Raw genomic sequence first — 21,045 nt, 5'->3', positions numbered from 1 at the left:
ACACACACACACACACACACACACACACACACACACACACACACACACACAAAAGACATGGCGTGCGTATACTTATAAACTTCTTCAGTCTCCTTGCGTATTTTGTTCTTCACTGAGATAACAATACAGTACACTGTATTATACTTTAAAATATTAGCCCTAAAATATCCTCATTTCATCTTCAAGACCCCCCTAATTCTAGTATTGCAGAATTTTGTGGAGTCACATCCACTTCATGTGAGCCCTCTTGATTTTCAAGATTTGGGCTACACATTGCATGCCCTTCTGGGTTTTGTTTCTTTCCCAGTGCAAAGATTGTGTTTAGTCTGTCCATAATTCCAGGAACAGCTTTAAACATAGCTGTAGCTACAGACCTGTGGAGAAACTGAGGCCAGAAAACTGTTTAACTTGAAAGGGAAAACCTGAAACCCCGCTATCCCAGTTTCGTACCAGATGGTCATCTGCTGACTGGCAGAAATGTCAAGGGGATCTTTCGTGCATACGCTTCCACAGTGGCTCTTCAACCTCCTTTCACCTCAGAATCATTTGAGGCATTTGATAAAAGTGCAGATTCCCAGACCACCCACAAAGATTCCGATGCAGTAAGTCCAGGGGGAGAGGGGACACTCAGCAATGTGTCTTTTCCAAGCACACCCAGGAGATTCTTTGCAGATGGTCTATGGACCATATTCAAAGAAACACTGAGATACAAGGAGGCTATTCTCAGCACAATAAAAGGCAGGATTTGGGTTACAGTGGTACCCCAAAGATGAGATGCCTTAAAAGACAGCGTTCTCCTCATTGAAGAAATAAAAGCAGAGACCAATCTCTTATTGTCATGATTGGATTCAAGAAATTGGAAGAGTCTTTGAACTAGCTGACCCCAAGCCACCCTCTGACTCCGCGGGTAGATGATCCTACATTCTTGCTTCTTCTCCTAGTCCGTGTATGGCGTGACCGAAGAGTCCCAGTCACAGAGCCCCGTGCACGTACTCAGCCAACCAATCAGGAAAACTACAAAAGAGGATATCCGGAAACAGGTGAATGAATTGTCAGCTTGCACTCCCAGTAGGAGACGTGGCTAGTTTAAAAACCTTTTCAAATGTTCACTTCTGAAGATTGAGCAAGCTTTGAGTTCCTGAAAACCACAGTGGAACCCAGCTGTGGGTGACTTGAACCTTTGAGTGCTGTGTGAGAACGAGCCACGGAAGCTGGAGAGAAAGAATTCTTTACCCAGTTCCTCCAGCAGTTATTAGAAAAGGGCGTAAATGAGTCCTCCCGGGCCTGGGGGTAACCGCGCTAGCGGGGTTTCCCACAGTCCACTGCGGGAGCTGGAGAAAGGAGGGGCTCATGTCACATAGTCCTTAAAACTGGAATGCACTTCCAGACTAAACCAGCTCAGGATGGTTGACTTTATTGCTGTGATTTGAAAGGAAATTTTAAGAATAAATAAAGCCCTACTCCCAATGCCATTTCAGTATTACTTGGCTGAATGTTATTTTTTTTTCATGATGAGGAGCCCATGTCAATAGACAATGACTAATTATATTACTTCCTTCTGATATTTACTAATAATTAAGCAACGTTAGGGCCTACTATTTATATTATGCCTTGTTGGGTCCTAGAGAGCAAAACCCAAAGGAGTAAATTTTTAGGTACTTGCCCTTGACAGGTTCATTATCTGGTTGGTAAGAGGGAACCTAAGTATGAAAAAAAGCTATCTGGCTGGGCGCAGTGGCTCACACCTGTAACCCAGCACTTTGGGAGGTAGAGGCAGGTGTGGCTCACCTGAGGTCAGGAGTTTGAGACGAGGCTGACCAGTATGGTGAAACACCATCTCTACTAAAAATACAAAAAAATTAGCCGGGCGTGGTGGCGTGTGCCTGTAGTTCCAGCCACTCGGGAGGCTGAGACAGGAGAATCGTTTGAACCTGGGAGGTGGAAGTTGCAGTGAGCTGAGATCACGCCACTGCACTCCAGCCTGGGCAACATAACAAGACTCCATCTCAAAAAAAAAAAAAAAAAAAAAAGAAAATTTGATGATCCCAGTCAAGCATGGCAAGAACACAGATGTGACATGCGTGTGAAAGGTGGCAGAGGAAGGGTCACTGGGGATTGTTCAAAACAGGTATCTATAGTGCGCATTTCACCTGTCCATGCTGTTGCTAAGCTTCTTAGACTATGTATTGCCTTTAAGTTTTGGAAAGCAAGACTTAAATCACACCACAATACAGGAGGAGTTGAGATGCAGGCTAAATGGTAGAATATGAATCTTGTGTGATAGGGATGTCCAGAGCCACAGGTGAGTTTCTGGAAGGCAGAGCTGAAGGAGTGGAGATGTCTGGCCAGAGGAGGTATTTGGATCTTGGTGGAAATGCAGGATTTGGGTTTGGAGAGCAAAGGGAAAAAATAATTTTAGTTCGGTCTTAACGTCTGTGTTCTCTGTTTTCTCAGATAACATTTTTGAATGCACAGATCGACAGACATTGTTTGAAAATGTCCAAAGTGGCTGAAAGGTATGTTTTCTCTTAATAATATTACTCCTTTCTTCTAATTTAACAAGGAAGAAATGTTACAGGGTTGTGGTTAACAAATGTGTTCAATGCCAAGAGTCAGACTGTACTTACTCCTTAGGCTGCGGTACAAAAAAACCCCACAGCTCCATGTGAGTAGAACTAAGATAACATAGCTCCCTTGAGTGATGTCAAGAAATATTCCGTTACTAAGGCTTTACATACAGGGAGTGGCCACAGGACCTTGTCAATCAAGGAAGAATGTCCTTAAAAACTACATAATGCACCTTTGCCTTCAGCCTCTTGATTAATTCAAATGGAAATTGCTCCCTTTTCAGCTATAAAATGCCCAGATTCACTTTATAGGGGAAAAGAAATTATGTGTGTCCTCTGAGGCGCTGGCCGGATAGACAGGAGGGAACTGAATCATCAGGAAGAGATCCGCCTCCACATACCATCAACCACTGAACTGCATCGAATCAACTGGAAAGAAAATATATGGCCCCTCCAGCCTATCCTCCACCATAACGTGTGTGCTTCAGTCTGCATCAGTAGCTGGTTCCACTCCGTTAATTCGTGGGAGACTCAATTTTATCAACTAAATGGTCTGTTTTTTTAACTCTTCCATGAAGACAGGAGACCCCATGGGGACTTTATATGGAATAAATCTAACCAGGCAGCTCAGTACTGAATATTTATTTGTCCATATGCTACCGTTAAAGCAATGACCAATTGCTGAAGGAATCAAGAGCTTAAGTTGGATCTTGGTATTTATTGGATGTCAGATAAAGTGAGTCTTTTAGGCCCAGCTCTTACAGGGGGCTAGCTGTGTGAGGCCCCTATAAGCCTGTAAGTCTTTCTCTGCTGGCGCCTGTGTTGATCCACATCTGATAAATAACAACAAATGGAAGCTATAACAACTCCAACCCCAAACAAAGAGTCTGATTGAACACCCTAACTTCAAGGGCTAAGGACGTCCCTCGATTTGGGCTGATGTCTTTATCTCTTCCAGGGTTTCTCGATTGTGACACCAGTGACATTCTGAGCCAGATGATTCCTTGTCGTATTCTTAATGTCCTATGAATTATAGGATATTTAGCAGCATTCCTGACCTCTCCCCATTAGACGCCAGTAGTCCCCATACCACCACAGTTGTGACAACGAAAAATGTCTCCAGACGTTGCCAATGTCCCCTGGGTAGGGTGAAAGTCACTCCCATTGAGAATCACTGATATTCCTGCTTTCTCTCTGCAAAAGTTCTAGAAAGTTGCCATGGCCGGAACTCAGCTTACATTCAGGTACCAGTCATCCTGAAGTCACCATTTCAGCTAGCTGTGTGGGCTGCAGAAACACCTCACACTGCCTCTCTCATTATGTGTGACTTCTGGCCAGAGTCCCAGGCTCTGAAAATGCTTTTTAGGTGTCACTGTGGTTCCTTTGCCCCCGAAGAGTGGCTGTGAGTGAAGCGGCAGCATGTCCTCAACCCTCTTGGTGTCATCCATAGCCTGTGAGGAAGCACCAGCTTCCTTCTCTGTGAACTCAGGACAGAAATGACAGTCCTAGTATACTTTGTGGGTCAGTGTGCCAGCAATGCTAATGTCTGGCCTTGGAAGGGCTCTTTAAGGTTTGCAATTTAGAAGAGCATATATATAGGAGCATCTTTCTTTGGATCTAGTTGCTCAGGTCCCGTGGTTCTAAGTAGCATTATCCAGGTGAGGGAAGGGGTTAAAAAATGGAAATTTCCAAACCTCAGCCTGAGGGATTCAGATTCAGTGGTTCCAGGGTAGAGCCAAGAAATCCACATTTTGGATAATCTTCAGGTAGATTGACCTGGTCTTTCACAATCTGGTGAAGCCGTTGCCTGCTACTCAGGCTGACCTGAGAGCTCACATCAGTAAGAACATCCAGTTTGTTGTAATCTTGGGATGCAGGGAAAGAGCCTGAACCAGTCGGATGAGTTAGGCAGACTCCAGGGAAGGTATGCAGAGGCCAAGGAATGGACGAAGTCAAGGTGGGGGCGGGGAGCCTGTCCTGTCCTATTATTTGTTTGTTTCCTTGCTGTCAGGGAGGGGCCCACCTGGTACCGCCTAATTACGCTTGAGAGGCTGCTCATACTGAAGGATTATTCCAACTGGCTACTCCTCAGAGCCCAGCTAGAAGCTTTCATGAGCCTCTGCCCGGCAGAGGCTGAATTTTATTCCCAGCAGCAATAACTGGCAACTTTTCAATGTGACACTAGGGTTTTTCATTAGAGCTGCAAGGAAACCCCCAGACAGGGAGGAGGAGGGAGAGGAGATGCATGTTAGCTAGAGATAAAGCAGCTGGGGAGCAGGGCCTGTCAGTGGGTCTGTGAGGATGGGGCCAGGGAGGAGGTGCTGGCAGCTGGTGAGAAGCTGCCAGAGGCGCAGACTGAGCTCTCTCAGGTGGGCACACACATCCACATCCTGATCTGGCTTCCCTGGGCCTGCTCCAGGTGATAAGCGACAGTTCATCAGAACCGCATCCCCCAGGAAAGGTCTTCATCATTTTTCACTGAGTTCCGTGAGGACTAACAGTGAGGAGAGGCAGGAGGGCTGGGGGCAGCGAACCTGGGCTCTGGGATGACTGCAGTCAGGGTTAGACTAAAGGGTGCATCCAGACCAGCAGGGAGGGAATAAGGAACTTTACAAACTAAAGGGGCAGAACAGACAGTTTAGGGAATGGGTCCGGAATCGATCATCAAGGTTTGAATCCTGCCCCTGCCATTTCCTATTTTTTGTGTGTGTGCTTTAGGATCTGGGTACATGTGCAGATCACGCAGGGTTGTTGCATAGGTACTTACATGGCAAGGTGGTTTGCTGCCTCCATCCCCCTGTCACCTATATCTGGCATTTCTCCCCGTGTTATCCCTCCCCAACCTTGCACCACCCCGTCCCTCCCCTAGCCCTCCGCAACAGACCCCAGTGTGTGATGCTCCCCTCCCTGTGTCCATGTGTTCTCATTGTTCAACACCTGCCTGTGAGTGAGAACATGTGGTGTTTGATTTTCTGTTCTTTCCTATTTTCTAACTGATGAAGCCAGTGGCTGCTTCTCTCAGTGCCTGTTTCACCTCTTTAGAGGGGAGGTAGTAGTCACATTTAAGTTACAGAGTTAATGAGCTCATGCGTGGCAAAAGCATGGTCCAGTCCTTTGGTCCAGTATGCACGCTAGGAATGTGAATGCTGCCGATGATGATTTTCCAGCATAGCACTTGATCGGGCTTCGGAAGAGAGCAGAATTCAAGTGCATGGCACGGAATGAACTGGATATATGGTACTTAGAGGAGCAAACAAAGGGCAGGCCAAGGAGGGAGGCTGCTAACGCAGTTCTTTCCCGCACCCTCTGCCTCCTCTCAGTCTCCCACGCAGAGGTCTCTGCAGGCTGCCTCAGGCTGACCTTGCCCTGCCCGTCTCCTCCCATCACCTCACACGCCATCACTAATCTGGGGCTTTGGGGGAGAAAAGACTTGCGCTTCAGCACAGAATTTCTCAGGCTGTCCCAGTTCCAAATATTCTGTCCCTTGTCTTCATGAATGCTTAAGTGTCCCCAGAATGCCAGCATCATGGCAACCAAACTGCATTTCCTGGGCTGCCTTCTGCCCCTGGAAGCGACACACAAGCCCTTCTGAGCTGTTAGCCAATTTCTGTTGCAGAACGTATTGTCCCTGCACACACACATGAATGCCTCAGATAAATGACACTTGACACCCTAAGCTTTTTATTTTAACTATTTTTAATGGCAGTCTTTCTTCAGTATGCTTCATGCACTTGCCTTCCTAACAAAAGGACACTACATTTCAGTTACTTTTTCTGGATGGCTCAGAGTCAGGTGTCTTCTATTGTGCTTTAACAGCGTCAGTGGTCGGGATCTTAGAAGGTGCCACAAACCGCTTCCCCTTCCCTAAATGGCCCCAGATGATAATGTTCTTTGAATTCTTGTTTCTGTCTTTTAATTGTCTGCCTGCTTGTCTCTACTGACCCTTCCCCTTCTCTACCGAGCCCCGCCTCTTTTCCAATCTGTAGCAGACCAGGTGTATCAGCTGTTGCTGAGTAACAAAACACCCCAGAGCTCAGTGGCTTAAGAAATAGGTTTTTACTATTGCTCACATGTCTGTGTGCCACCAGGCTCCACTGGTCTCAGCCATGTTTCTCTGTGCGGCTGCGGGTTGTCTAGGCAGTTCTGCTGATCTTTGCTGCATCCTCTCACATGTTTGGCTTCTGCTGGCTTAGGATGGCCTCAGCTGGAACAATGGAGTGTCCCTTGACATGCTCTCTCACCCTCCAAAGGGCTAGTTTCACCTTTTCCACATGGGGAAAGTGGGATTCCAAGAGACAGAATGGAAGTGCACAAAACTCTTGGGGTTTAGAACTAGCATTCTGTCACTTTTGTTTCCTTGTGTTGGGTAAAACAAGTCACTAAGCTGGACTTGATTCAAGGGTTGAAAAATAGACTCCTTTTTTGAAACTGAACTACACCAGGAAATCAAATAACCAAACTTCTTAGCCTTGATCCTAAAGCAAGTGTGAGTTGTGTTGTTTTTGGGAGGTGTGTTGTTCCAAGTAACAGACAATGAACCTTGAGGCATGGCATTTATTTCAACTGTAGACTGCTCATAGGCTCTTACAGTCACTTAGCTCATTTGTGCGCTCTGGACAATTGAAGTTGCCAGGTAAATGAGGTCTTACGCTTCTGTGCAAGCATCCCCAAGGGAGCCCCTTTTTAATTCACCTAAGCTTTATAGCACTTGACAAACCAACTTTGAGAAGCAGAACTCTATGCATTTTATTCCTCCAAACTGTCTAGAGTCTCCACATGTGGCTGCAATCCCCAGAGACTTCTTCCCACCCATAGCGAGCTACACCGCAATCACTGCAGCGATCCCAATGCACTGCCCGCACACAGAGAGACCAAGTCGTTTCATTTCATACCTGTGTCTGTACTTGGCTCATCCTCACACTATTGCTGGGAGCCATTTGTGTGTCACAGCTGACTGCTGAATTGATTTTTTTTTAGTATCATCTTGCTTGCCCGCGTCTGAGATTGCCGCTGCTCCCTGAAATTGGATGCTGGTTCTTCCTCCACCTCCTGACCCTTGGTGATCATGAAATGTAATTAATGAAATGAGATAAGACAGCAAGGGACTGGACACCCTAAGGGTCTATTAAAAACCTGCTAGGGTGATAGAGGTTTGTGAACTTAATGCCTAACGATAGTTTCAGGGGAAGAAAACTGAGGGTCACAGAAGTCATTACAACTTTGCTTTTATGGGATTCCAGAAACCATGGGGGTCTTTACTCCTCCTTTCTCCTAGCCTATTCTAGGTGACAGAAATTTAAAAAAGACCAGAGGTATGGTTAAGCCAGGGTGACCGTATCCAGACCAAGATCTGGAGTCTGCTGCATATGGGAAAGGAGGGCCTCCATACCTGGCCTGGTGTAAGCTCTTGTTCCTGCAGGGCTGAATTCACCTTCATGCTCCACTCATCCCGGGTTTCTCTGTTGAATGTGTTTTCTCTGGGTGACCTGCAATTAAGGATTTCTTTCTTTATATTCTCTCTACTTCTCACCTTCTCCAAGTGAAAAAAAGCTCTATTAATTAATTAATTTCTAGGAATCAAACTTTCTTCTTTCCTCTCCTCAGTGCTGCTCTGCTTCTCATTTTCCTTTCTAATCAGATCCTCCCTGTCCCGGTTCCCTGCTGTGCATCACTGTTCAGAAACTGCATGGAGCAAAGCGAGGCACGCCAGCGTGCTCTGCCCTTCACTCCCTTTCACATCCTGTTTCCAGGTCTTCCCTCATTTAGAGGCCCTGATTTCATCATGAGTGATTTAGTGCATTTTTATTGTCTTTCTAAAGTAGGACTAATGGTCATATTCCATAATCCTTCCGATTCCATGCCTCAGTTTTTGTTGTTTGTTGTTTGTTTTTCTTAATAATAGTTTCCCATAGCTGCAGGCCAAACTTCACGGTCCCTTTTTTCTGGAGCCTAGCCATGTCAGTATCTCTGCATCTTCCCCCCACCTGCTCTGTATATGTGTCCTTAGCTCTAGGGATTCCTCCTAGGCATTGCATAACACAGGATGGACAGCATTCCTTCTTCCTCTAACTCATCAAATTTTTTTTTTTTTTTTGGTCACATCTATACAATTTGTAACAAAATTATAAGCCTTTTTTAAGAGAGAAAAGAGAAAATCTAAAACTTTTATTTTTTTCATATTTTCTCAAGTGTATGGACGATATGTTTACTAAATTCTCTTTCATTGTTTCCATCTCCTCCAAGTTTATCAAAGGTAGACCCTAATTAGCAATCTAAATTGGGAATGTTTTGCATTAATAACTGTCCTCCTACCAGGACTGGTTACTATGATTAGAAGCTGTGACTTTGCTGTTAGCTCGGCCCTAACAACTCCCTGAGATCCAGAGAGCTGTTTGCTACTTAAAGGCATAATAGGTGCTGCATAATGTCTACAGATGACTGGCCACAGACTGTACCCCCGGCAGCCCTCTGGTAGATCTTTGCCACTTACTAAAGGGTCATGGCACAGGAGTATGTGAACAAATCAGCCAGTTCCACACTTCCACCCAAGACCTAGTTCAAAGCCCATGACAACGGCGGGTAGCACATTTGCTAAAGCTTCACAGATCAGCATCTTCTAGTGATGTGAGAATTTGTCATTTGAAAATAACAAAACCACATATCAATCAGGAGTCAGGGATAAAGGAACAAGAATGCTAAAATTACTCAATGAGAAATATTGTTCTCAATGGACTTCTGAATTCCCTATATTTATTTTCTTTCTTCCATCTCATTCCAGTTCTGCTTTTCTGCCACTCACACCCAGCAGTTGGAGGACCATTTCTGCTGTGTACTGTTATGTGCTGGACATCCTACAAAGCTCTTTGTATGCCTCTATTTTCTTCTCCCTTTTTGCTTTTCCTGTCCTACCTCTAGTCTTTCTGCGGTCGTTGGTATTGACTTTGGACTGAAATGGTACTTTGCATTGGCCATTGCTGCCTCCTTTATTGCCTGCCTGGCCTTCTTGTTGCCTTGTGTTTCGCAAACAGACTGTGTTCATCTTGTAATCTGTACACCACCAGGAAGCACATGTTCTGAAAGAGAACCTCTCTGGATAATTCTGCAAAGGGCTGCCTTGATGAGCTTGCATTCACATTCACATCATCTTCATCCCCTTTTCAACTATATTGGTTTGATTCCAAGCAATAAAACCCCAGCTTGAACCTAGTCCTACAAAATACGAGTGTACATTGGCTCCCAGAATACAAGGAGGGGCTGCAGAGTTGAACCCTGGGGAAGGCAGCAATGCCACTGAGCTCAGGAAGAGCTGGAGCTAGAGCCTTGAGTACCTCCAAGACCTATTCTTCCTCTCTGCTCCTGCCCATTTTCCATGCTGGCCTTACTCTCTTTAATGACAGACATGTGTTAGGAAGCATGACACCACTAGCCCTTGAACTTTGTGACTATACAATTTTGATATGGTTTAGCTATGTCCCCATCCAAATCTCATTTTGTAGTTCTCATAATTGCCACATGTAGTGGGAGGGACCCAGTAGGAGGTAATGGAATCTTAGGGGTGTTTTCCCCCATGCTAGGCTCGTGATGAGTTTGCCTTCATCAAGTAAGTTCTCATGAGACCTGATGGCTTTATAAGGGCCTTCCACCTTCATTCAGTTCTCATCCTCCTTCCTGTCGCCATGGGAGGAAGGACATGTTTGCTTCCCCTTCCTCCATGATTGTAAGTTTCCTAGGCCTCCCCAGCCATGCTGAACTGTGAGTCAATTAAATCTCTTTCCTTTGTAAATTACCCAGTCTTGGGTATTTCTTCATAGCAATGTGAGAATGGGCTAATGTAAGCTTCTACTGCTGAAGCTGGGGAAAGAGTATCTGAATGCCATTTGCATCATTGTCTGTTCCTGGACAAATCAACCATGGCCAGGAACAGGGCTTATAAATAAATACATGGCAGCTCCTGAAGTAGCCTTGTGTACATGTCAGGAGACAAGGAGAACTGAGCAGAAACCCAGAGAGGCCTTCTATGCCTGCTCACCCATTTTGGAGTACTTTTTACCATCCAGAATTCCTATCTGCTTCACTCAGATTCTTGAGAGACCCAGCGTAAGGGTCAACACAACCAAGTTCATTCACTGTATTCCTAGGCAGCACTTCTATCTCCATTTGGATCTCCTGTCATGCCTAAGAAATGGCACTGGACAACCTAGGCACAAACCCAAAAGCCTTTTCATCTCTTTGCATTAAGCTTAGATCTTACCCTATGTGGCCAACCTTCATTTCTTTCCTGTGTCCCAACTTGGAAGCTCTAGCTACCAGGCATAAGGCACCTCCAGCCCAGATTAAGGAGGCAGGAAAGCAAGCAAAAGGCAAGGAGTCCTTGCTTTCATTTCTTGTGCTGTTTCTGCACAGTGTGATGATGTTGAGAAGCATACAGGAAGAGGAGGCCACCTTCCCTGTCTGCCCAGGATGGGGTGTTCTTTCGCCTCCTCTCAGTCTTTGGCTACCCTGGCTGTGAAGTTAACCCTCTCTGCTATTCTATCTGGGAAGGATCACATACAACCCCCGTCCCTGTCCCAAGAAGCTGGGAGAGCAGTTGAGGCAGCAGAATACTAAAAGCCCAAATGACCTGTGGGAACCTCCAACAAGACGTGCTTTGCTGTCTCCTGTCTTTTCCATGCCGTGATGATGGCAAATAGGACAAACAAGGGAGCACAGATTCATGTACACTGAGTTTATTTGCATGGGTTGTGACAGCATGGACTTAAGTAGGCTAATCAGTTGACCTTAAAATAGAGACATTATCCTGGATTGCCCAGATGGGCCCAGGATACCCACAGGTGCCCTGAAATGTGGGGGAGAGAGGCAGAAGAGTCAGCGTCAGAGTGATGCAGCATGAGAGGACCATAGCTGGCTTTGCAGATGGAAGGGGGCCGTGAGCCAAGGAATGTGGGGAGCTTCCAGAAGCTGGAAAAAGGCAAGCAAATGAATTCTCCCCTAGGAGAACATTGCCATGCTGACACCTTGATGTTAGCTCAGTGAGACCCATTTCAGACTTCTCTGACTCTTAGAATTATAAGACAATACATTTGTATTGTTTTCAGCTACTAAATATGAGATAATCTGTTTCAGCAATCATTAGAAACAAATATAAAACCCCAGTCTCTCCCCTTCCCTTAGAATCTGAAGACCAAATTGTTCAGCCTCATTGTCTTTAATATACCAGCATCTCCAAGCGCCCTGCTGGCTAGGAGTGCCTCTTATAGCCCCAGTGTGCCTATGTCTAATTCTGATGATTTAGTACTTCCTTTTTCTACCAATAAAATACGTCATTCAAAATACATATGGCCATATAATTTTACTGTTTCCTTTACAAAGCCTCTGACTTTATTTATGTAACTTAAAAGAATAGATTTCCCTCTTTTAATAAAATAAATTTCCCTTCTGACCAACAGCACTCATCGCTGACACTGGCTGACAGATGAGTTGCTCGTAATGACTTTGGCTTTGTTGCCTGGTTCAGATCATCAGGACTTTCTGGGTTCCTTCTCCACGTGTTCCTCTACAGCGTGTCCTGATGCCACTTGCCCAGACCTTTTTTGGAGAAGGCGCAATGTGGCACAAGCTTACAGGAACAATTTAGTTGATGCTTAATGCCTGTTACAAAGTCATATCTTGTGCTCTTATGTTGGGTGGTTACAAAAATCTCACCTTGGGCTCTCAACCCAACATTCTCCTAAACCAACATCACCATCAGCTGTAACCACGTCTCCTCTACCTACTTCTCTGAAGATATTCCCAGATTTCTCTTAAAGAGATCTGGCTATGTGCCTGTATTTCATTGCAGTTTAAGTAATCACATATTACTTCCTATTTCCTTAGTTGCTCTCTGGACTTGTAAGATTCTACTGCCTTAGGCTGGTCAGCGGGCAGCTGCCTTCATTGCTCTGCATACAGTAATAGGCAGCTAGATCCTGCAGGCTCCTTGAGGGACCAGGTGCCAGCTGAATTCTCACCGCAGCCTCTCCTGAGCCTTCCCAGCTGTCCCCTCACCCCAGCACTCACTTGGCTCCATATGGGGACTTGTCCACAGGACCTGACCTGGCCGGTTGGACCCCTCCTTCCCAGGCTGGAGATGTGGCCACATGGAGGGTCTGCTAGAACACATTCCAGGAGGAGTCTGATGAAAACCCCAGCCTGTCTCAGTGAAATAAGGAAACGAGAGAGAGGAGGGGAGGAAATTTCATTTTTCAATCCCTACATTCTACTTCAGAAAAACCTGTTTCTTGTCTTTAAAAAACATTGCCCAATAACACAATTAACTAGTTAAAAGAGGCCCTACCTTTTGCCTTGGCCTGCCATGTGGATGTCTTTTATTTCAGATTCAAAGCTAACTAAGGCTGAGATGTTTGGAATGACCGAGGCATATGTTCTGGGAGGAAAAACGGGAGTCCCTGGGCTGTGTGCTCATCTCAGATTTTGAGAATACCATGAATGCTCAAATGCCTCATAATCGGGAGAACCCCCTGATCTGTCATCCTGACTCAGATTCTCTGGGGCACCTCAGTATGACCCATCACCCCCCAGACAGGATTTTGGTTTTCTGTTGCTGGCTTGTGTTTGTGCTGATCTGAATAAAGGAGACAGGTGGCCCAGTGTGCTCTCTCTACCCGCACATCCAGCTTACTCTCTCGCATTCCCTGTAGTGGGTTGAATAGTGGACCCCCAAAAGATAGGTCCTAGTCCTTACCCGTGAAACCTGTGAATGTGACCTCCTTTGAGAAAAGAGTCTTTGCAGATGTAATTCAGTTAAGGATATTTAAATCATCATTGATTATCCAGAAAGACTCCAAATCCAATGGCAAATGTCCTTATAAGACAGAAAAAGAGAGCAGATGACACAGGCACAGAAGAGGGCCATGTGAAGACAAAGACAGAGATGAAAATGATGCAGCCACAAGCCAAGGCATGCCTGTAGCCACCAGAAAGAGGACAGGGGAGGCAAGGGGAGAGGAGGGGAGGGGAAGAGAGGGGAGGAGAGGGGAGCAGAGGGGAGGAGAGGAGAGGAGAGCAGAGGAGAGGAGAATCTCTTCTAGAGTCTTTAAAGAGAGGATGCTGCCAACACCTTGATTTCAGATTTCTGGCCTCAAAAACTGAGTATAAACTTCTGTTGTTTTAGCCATTTGTGGTAATTTATTATAGCAGCTCTAGAAAACTAACATATTCCTCGACATGCAATACCATTTCTTTTAAAAAGAATTCAATCAGCCCAAGTGGCTAAGAAGTGGCTACCTACTGCAGCACCAACTTGTAGCCTGATCCTTCCTGCCACAGTGCTTTCTTAGAGCTCCCTTGCCCATGTTCATTCTGCCTAAGATGCTGTACAGCTCTTGATATGGTTTGGCTGTGTCCCCACCCAAATCTTATCTTGAATTCCCAGGTGCTGGGGTAGGGACCTGGCGAAAGGTAATTGAATCGTAGGGCAGTTCTTTTCTGTGCTCTTCTCATGGTAGTGAATAAGTCACATGAGATCTGATGGCTTTAAAAATGGGAGTTTCCCTGAAAAACCTTGCTCTTTGCCTGCTGCCATCCATGTAAGACATGACTTGCTCCTCCTTGCCTTCCACTATGATTGTGAGGCTTCCCCAACTACATGGAACTGTAAGTCCATTAAACCTCTTTCTCTTGTAAATTGCCCAGTCTTGGGTATGTCTTTATCGGCAACGTGAAATCAAACTAATATAGCTCTTATTGGTGAAGGCTTGCCCTGGGGAAGATGCATACCTGGCAGGAGATCTATAGGACAGAGGATGTGCCTCTACTGTGCACATGGTTTCACTTGTCTATTTTATATTTGTAGAGGATTGTCAAGATTCTTTTGAGATGCTTTCCCACTATCACAATGGTTCTGAGTGCTCAACAAGGCCATTACATAACATATGATGAACTTGACAAAGATTCAGTAAAGTGGCTCAACCAAGAGCTCAAACCAATGCTTTTCAACTGTGATCACTGCTTCTTCTACCCCACTGGGTCACAGTCTACACCGGGGACAATGGGGAGGCTCCGAGGTATCAGAAAACGTACATCCATCTTCAAAACCAGAATTACTAGGGGCTTCTTCATTTTGATTTGATAAATAAAACATCTCATGTCCTGAACCCTTTGCAAAATTGAGGAATGAGGTGTGTTTCTTCTCAAACTTGAATGTGCATGTGAATCACCTGGGAGATCCTATTAAAATGCAGACTCTTACTCAGGAGGCCTGGGCTGGGACCTGAGATCCTGCATTGCTGACAGGCTCCCAGGTTATGCCAGTGCTGCTGGTTCATGGATCACATTTCCAACAGCATGAGATGGAGACTCTGACTAATTTCTCTGTATGTCCAGCATTAAGCTAATTGGCCATGCTCGCCCTTTACAATTCAATAGTAGGAATTGTGGCTCTGACTTTGCTGTTGTGGGCGAAGTTGCTGACACATGAACTGGCAATGCTTAAAGAAAGTTTTATTGTGGATCAATAACCATAAAAATATTCACACCTTTGGGTCGAATAGTTCTGCTTATGGATGTGAATTCTAAATAAATAACCCGGAAGATGAAAAGAAAACATCTGTATGAACAGTGGTGCTCTACAACAGTACTATGTATACTAAAAAAGAAATATTTAAAGTCTGTCTAATATAAAGGAAATGATTAAATAAATTGTAATAAAGTCACTCAGTGTAACCAAGACAATATTGTAGAAATATGTTCATCTTCTCCCTTTCCTCAAATGCAACATGTCACTAAAGGAACAAAAATGATATTAACCCACAAGGTTAACAAACTATTTGTTAATAATTTCAACATATTTGTCCAAGACATGAAGTCTATAGAATTGGGGAACGTAAGCACAGGCCCCCACGTCTCTATTTGTAATGTTTTATTTTTTTAATTCATCAGTGAGTACAAGGGTGATTTCTTACAATTTTTATACCTTTCTGTGTGCCTGAAATATTTCAAAATTTAATTAAAAAAAAAAAGTGCAGGTTCGGGTGCGGTGGCTCATGCCTGTAATCCCAGCACTGGGAGGCTGAGGCAGGCAGATCACCTGAGGTTGGGAGTTCAAGCCCAGCCTGATCAACATGGAGAAATCCCATCTCTACTAAAAATACAAAATTAGCTTGGTGTGGTGGCGCATGCCTGTAATCCCAGCTACTCAGGAGGCTGAGGTGGGAGAATCACTTGAATCCAGAAGGCGGAGGTTGCGGTGAGCAGAGATCATGCCATTACACTCCAGCCTGGAGGACAAGAGCGAAACTCCACCTTAAAAAAAAAAGAGAGAGAAAAACAAAGTGCATAGGGGCAGAGTGAAGAACATTCTAACCTACATGCTGGGGGCAGAAATAATGTGACAAAGTGAGCTGGTTTTCCCAATAAAGCCTGGCCTTGGTCTTGAAGGCACCAGGGACTATGGAAGGAGGAATGAGGTATGGGGCTAACAGCAGGGGAACACTCAAGTCTGTCTCAGGAGCCTTTGTACCCCTAGATCTCCTGCCCCACTAGGAAACAATCTTTCCCACCTACCACCACCACAGGAGATGGGAAGTTTATTCTTGAAAGAAATTGAGCCACATACGCTCAGAACACAGGCACATCAGATATCATAAGAGGCCAGCCGAAAACAAGAGAATTAATGAAAGCTCTACACACTGAACTGTGAGGCCTGTAGGGATGGAAAATGGGATACCTTTCCTCATCCACCATGAGGATGATGGCCAACACTGCTATCACAAGAGGTTAACAAGGGAAAAGCATAAATGCATCTATTTCATCAAAGTTTTACATGACACAGAAGTGTTCAGAGATGAAGACTCAAAGACCCAGAGAAAACTGTCCGTTTTTATGCGTAGGTTCCATGAAGAATGGGCAGCCTCACAGAAATGTGATTGGACAAAAGGGTGTGATCTACTGATAACAGCGTGGGGGGAGAAAACCCAGCAAGGCCTGTCTGTTCAGATTCTTGTTAGTCTCTCTGAGTAGCATTCCTTCCCCCAGAGTATGGAAGAGGACCTCTCTGGAATGAGGCTTTTCAAGGGAGAAGGGAGAGAATGACCTTTCTGGTTTTGTGGCTTGCTTTGTGGGAAAGGCATTCTAGTTTCTTTGACCCACCTTGGGAAAAAAGGATTCTTGTCTCTATGACTTGCATCAGGGGAGAAAAAGGGATGGGAGACAGGGGCATGAGAGAAAGTGAAAGCCTTGGCTTCTGAGGCCCTTTCAGTCTCCTTTAGTTCAAAGTACTCAGCATACTAAAGTGCCATACTTTGGAGTATCATGTTCGGAGCCCCAGCAGACCCTTGGCCCCTCCACGACCCTGCTTTCAGGCCTCCAGGAGCCAAACATATATACCCGCAGGCTGTCAAATTACAACCTGTGGGCCAAACCATACTCCAGTCTGTCTTTGCAAATAAAATTTTATTAGAATACAGTCACACGCATTCACCTGCTAGTTGTCTATGGCTGCTTTTATGCCACAACAGGAGAGCTGCGTAGTAGCAACAGACACCATCTGGCCCACAAAGCCTAAAATATTTACTCTCTGGGCCCTGTAGAAAAAGCTTGCCAATGCCTGCTCTAGAGAAAAATAGAACCGCCGGGGAAGACTCCAGATGCCTCACGTAGAGCTCCCATGAAAATACTGGTAAACTTCCCTGTGACTATGAAGCCCGTCAGTGACCAGCCCCTCCGCATGCACACTGAGCCTCCAAGCAGGTTTCAGCACCTCACTCTTAAGCACAAATGGATGTCCAAAGATCTTCCAGACACTCAAGCCTCAGCGTGAAAGAGTATAATCAAAATAGACAGAAAAAAGGAACTTGGAAGAACCAAAATCATTCAACAAGTAAAAGAAACTTATAATAAAAGTATAGAATTAATTTTCTCTAAGATATGAGAAGATACTTCATCCATAAAACAAGAACTTGACACTCTGTTAACCAAAAGGAAATTCTCTTAAGAAAGAATGACTCAAAATTAAAAAATAAATAAAGAGAAAGTTGAGAGTTTAACAAAAGACAAGGAGATGAAAAATGGTAGGGAGAATAGATTAACAATTCAGGATGTCCAATATTGACCTGGAAAAAATATAGAACAAGCAAACAAAGGAAATGAAGGGTATAAAGTTAGTGATGACATACTATAAAATTCCTGAGAAATATTTTCTTATCTGTTGCACACTGTGCGCAGCATAATGAATAAACGAGCAAGGGCCAACATGAAATTTCAGAACACTCTAGCAATAAAGAGATGATTCTAAGTTGACAGAGAGAAAAGAAACTGAACAAAAGAATAAGAACCAAAATGGATCCAGGCTTCTTAATAGTAACCCCGCTGCCCAGAAAAAAAAAAAAAAATTGGAGTGATGCCTTCAAAATTCTAAAGGAATGTTTTTCATCTACTACTGTTCTATGTCTAGCACTATTAGTCAGGTATGGAGATAAAAGCATTTTTAGACTTGCAAGGATTTTCATGCATCCTTTATTAGGAAACTACTAAAGGATGTGCCTCAACACAACCAGGGAGTAAAAACAAGAAATAGGCATGGAATCCAGTAAACATGGGTTTCAATACAGAAATGATGGAAGTCCCGAGATGATAATTTTGCATCAAGTCCATAGAGCAAATGATCCAGTTTCGAGCAAGAAGACTAAAGACGTCGGGAAAGACAGTCTCTGGGAAACAAGGGGACAGAACTGCTCGATTATTTGATGTGTTTAAGATGTGAAAAAAAAATGATTGCTAGATGTTTTGCAGGTTTGTTAAAACACTTGGAAAAGTAGTATGATATTCAGCTGAACAGCAAACAATTTTTATCTAGTTTAATAATGTAGGCATTGACCATTGATTTAACAAAAATTGTTATACAAGTCTACTTGGAGGACTATGTAGGAAAAAGGTGGGAGTTGAGGACTGGTGAACAGAAAGTTAAATTCTTGCCTAAAATCAAAAAAATCTAGAATAGATATAAAAGCATATAATTTAGAAATACATAGGTAACTTTTAGAAAAAAACAAGGTAGAAAGTAGATGCCTCTCTAAGAAGGGATAGGAGGAAAAACAATTCCTTTGCTTTTTTAGTATATGTAATCATTTGGTACTATTTTATTATTCTAACTATTCACCTACATTTTGATAAAAATTAGTCTAAAATAGATTATGTCAATCTATTAAGTCAACATCTATTAACTAGAAAAAATTTTTTTTTTATGCTTAACTCCTTGTGGTCTGCTGGTATTTAAAAATCTTTGTAATAAGAAAGTCCTTCAATTGGGAATGCTGAGCTGGCAATCTGGTGGAGCTGTAGTGTCTTTTGTGAGATCCAGATGCCTTGAGAACCAGTCTTTGTGGGAGGGTAATACACAAACAGGTTTAACCAGTGCATTAACATCAGTAAGGCTGGCATAACCAGGGAGAGATGCACCAAAGTTCAGGTAAAGTGTCAAGTAGGGAAAAGTGATATAAAATGCATGTGTATATTATGGCTGCAACAATGCAAAAATGGTATGTTCATAATGAGAAGGAAATAAGGACAAATGAAAACAGTTTGATGTGTCAGAAGTGGGAACGGAAATAAATTTTTTCCTTTAATTTAGAATTATGTGAAGACTGCTATAATGTTTGTGTAAAATAGAATAGTTTTTTTTTTAAGGAAATCAGTGGCATTCTTTGCTCTGCCTTCTTCCTGCAGCTTGATTGCCTACACAGAACAATACATGGAATATGACCCTTTGATAACACCAGCCGAGCCATCCAACCCTTGGATCAGCGACGATGTTGCTTTGTGGGACATAGAGATGAGGTAAAAAATGTTTTAAGGTTTGGGAGTGGAATGGATGTAGACAAAAATCCATGAGATCATGAGATTACCTTATATTCTATCTTAATTTGAGTTTTTTTATTGGTGGAACAGAAATGCCTCAAGTAGGCTCCTGGCTGAGTTCTACTTACAGTTTCTACCTCCTTATAGCTTTGATTTGTGCAAAGCCACAAATCCTTTGTGGCTTCCCCCTGACCCTCTGGATATCATGATAACTGGGACAGTCCCTCATCATTCTCTAGTTCTGATTGCTGGAAGGGAAGAATTTGCTGTTCCCATTTTTTTCCTATGAGACAGCAATGACAATGGTAATAGCTGGCACATATTCCGCCTTGGCCACATCCTGCAGTAAGTGTCTGTCACTGAATTATCTTGACAGGTAAACATTACTATTCTCACCATTGAGCAGGTATGGAAACTGAGGCACAGAGGAGTTAAGGAACTTGCCCAGGTCAAGTTCTGCTAGTACGGCAGAGTTAGGGCTAGAACTCAGGCAGAGGGCTCCAGAGCCATGATTTCATCACTCTGCTCTTTTGGAGTAACTTCCAGCAGTGATTCCAGCCAGTTTCTCCTTCCATATGAGGGAAGCGAGTGTGTTTACTTAAGAGGGGAGGAACCAAAGCCCAGAGGGACTTGAACTACTTTCAGAATTACAGAAGGAAACACACAGACAAAGCTAGTGTGATGTGCCTTCGCACCCCCTGCATTTATTTCCGTTTTCATGTCTCTGTCACTCTCACATTGTCTTTTGCTCCTTTTCTGGCTTCTTTTCCTGAAAGGGAAAACATCTTATAAAAAGTAATGAAAGTCACAGATGCTCATTCTAAAAAGTTCAAATTATCTGGATGTGCATAAAGAAGAAAATGCTCTCTTCCTCCAACCCAATTTCATCTTCCAAAAAGAACCTTTGTTTCTAGTCTGATGCTGTGGTTCCCAAAGTGGACCAGGGCGCCCTGGGCACTCTGGAGAACTCAGAGTTACCATGGTATATCCCAAATTTTTTAGGGAACAACAGTGATAGTTGACTCATGCCAGATACTGCATAAACTGCTAGCTTAAGATGGTTCTGTTTCAACATTAGAGCACATTACATCCCTTGTGATGAAACATGCCTTTGCAAATCTGGCTTTTCGGTGCTGTCGCTCTGATAAAAAGCAAGTACTGTGCAAAAATTAACATGGAATAGGACATAGGGATGGTAAGGTCCAATCTAATTCCAAAATTTAAGAAAACGTGTAGTGCCCAATAGGTGCATATTGTAGTTATTTAAGAATGAAAAAAAAATCAATTCATGTGTCTTTCAAACAGCTGCTAAGTTGTCAGGATACAAATACATATTAAGTTGATTGGTCCTGGCCATAATAAATGACACTGTTAAGTATTTCTTTTGGCCCAGGGGCACTGTGAAAAACTTACTGAGACACTAAGGGTCCCATGAGCCCAGCGAGTTTGGGAACATCTGATTTAGTGTCTGTTACTTTGGATTTTTATGCATGTATAATATTCTATCCTTTTGTGTATTGGCTATTGGGTTCTGCATGTGTATACATAGGTATATATGAATATAATATATTCCAATAATTTTTCAATTAACAATATGTCATGGCAGTCTTTCTGTGTAAACACATAG

The 21,045-nt window shown here is 43.8% G+C and overlaps 1 protein-coding gene across 11 annotated transcripts in view; it reads left to right on the top strand.

The window, feature by feature from the left end:
- Positions 1–21,045, top strand: part of RGS6 (regulator of G protein signaling 6) — a 627,092-nt gene that overhangs the window by 532,116 nt on the left and 73,931 nt on the right. For all 11 annotated transcript variants that reach the window (XR_004259060.1, XM_032245700.1, XM_032245707.1 and 8 more), the window contains exons 11-13: positions 942–1,040; positions 2,455–2,516; positions 19,287–19,397. Coding sequence is in view for 10 of the 11 variants with exons in the window: in XM_032245700.1 (XP_032101591.1) it covers positions 942–1,040; positions 2,455–2,516; positions 19,287–19,397 (272 nt within the window). In the remaining variant the exon portion in view is untranslated. The remainder of the gene's footprint in view (positions 1–941; positions 1,041–2,454; positions 2,517–19,286; positions 19,398–21,045) is intronic.

The sequence above is a fragment of the Sapajus apella genome, unplaced genomic scaffold (assembly GCF_009761245.1).
Source record: "Sapajus apella isolate SASKATOON/1434 unplaced genomic scaffold, GSC_monkey_1.0 scaffold59, whole genome shotgun sequence".
Taxonomy (NCBI): domain Eukaryota; kingdom Metazoa; phylum Chordata; class Mammalia; order Primates; family Cebidae; genus Sapajus; species Sapajus apella.
Note: the sequence above shows the minus strand (reverse complement) of the source record. Positions and strands in the feature narration are given on the sequence as shown.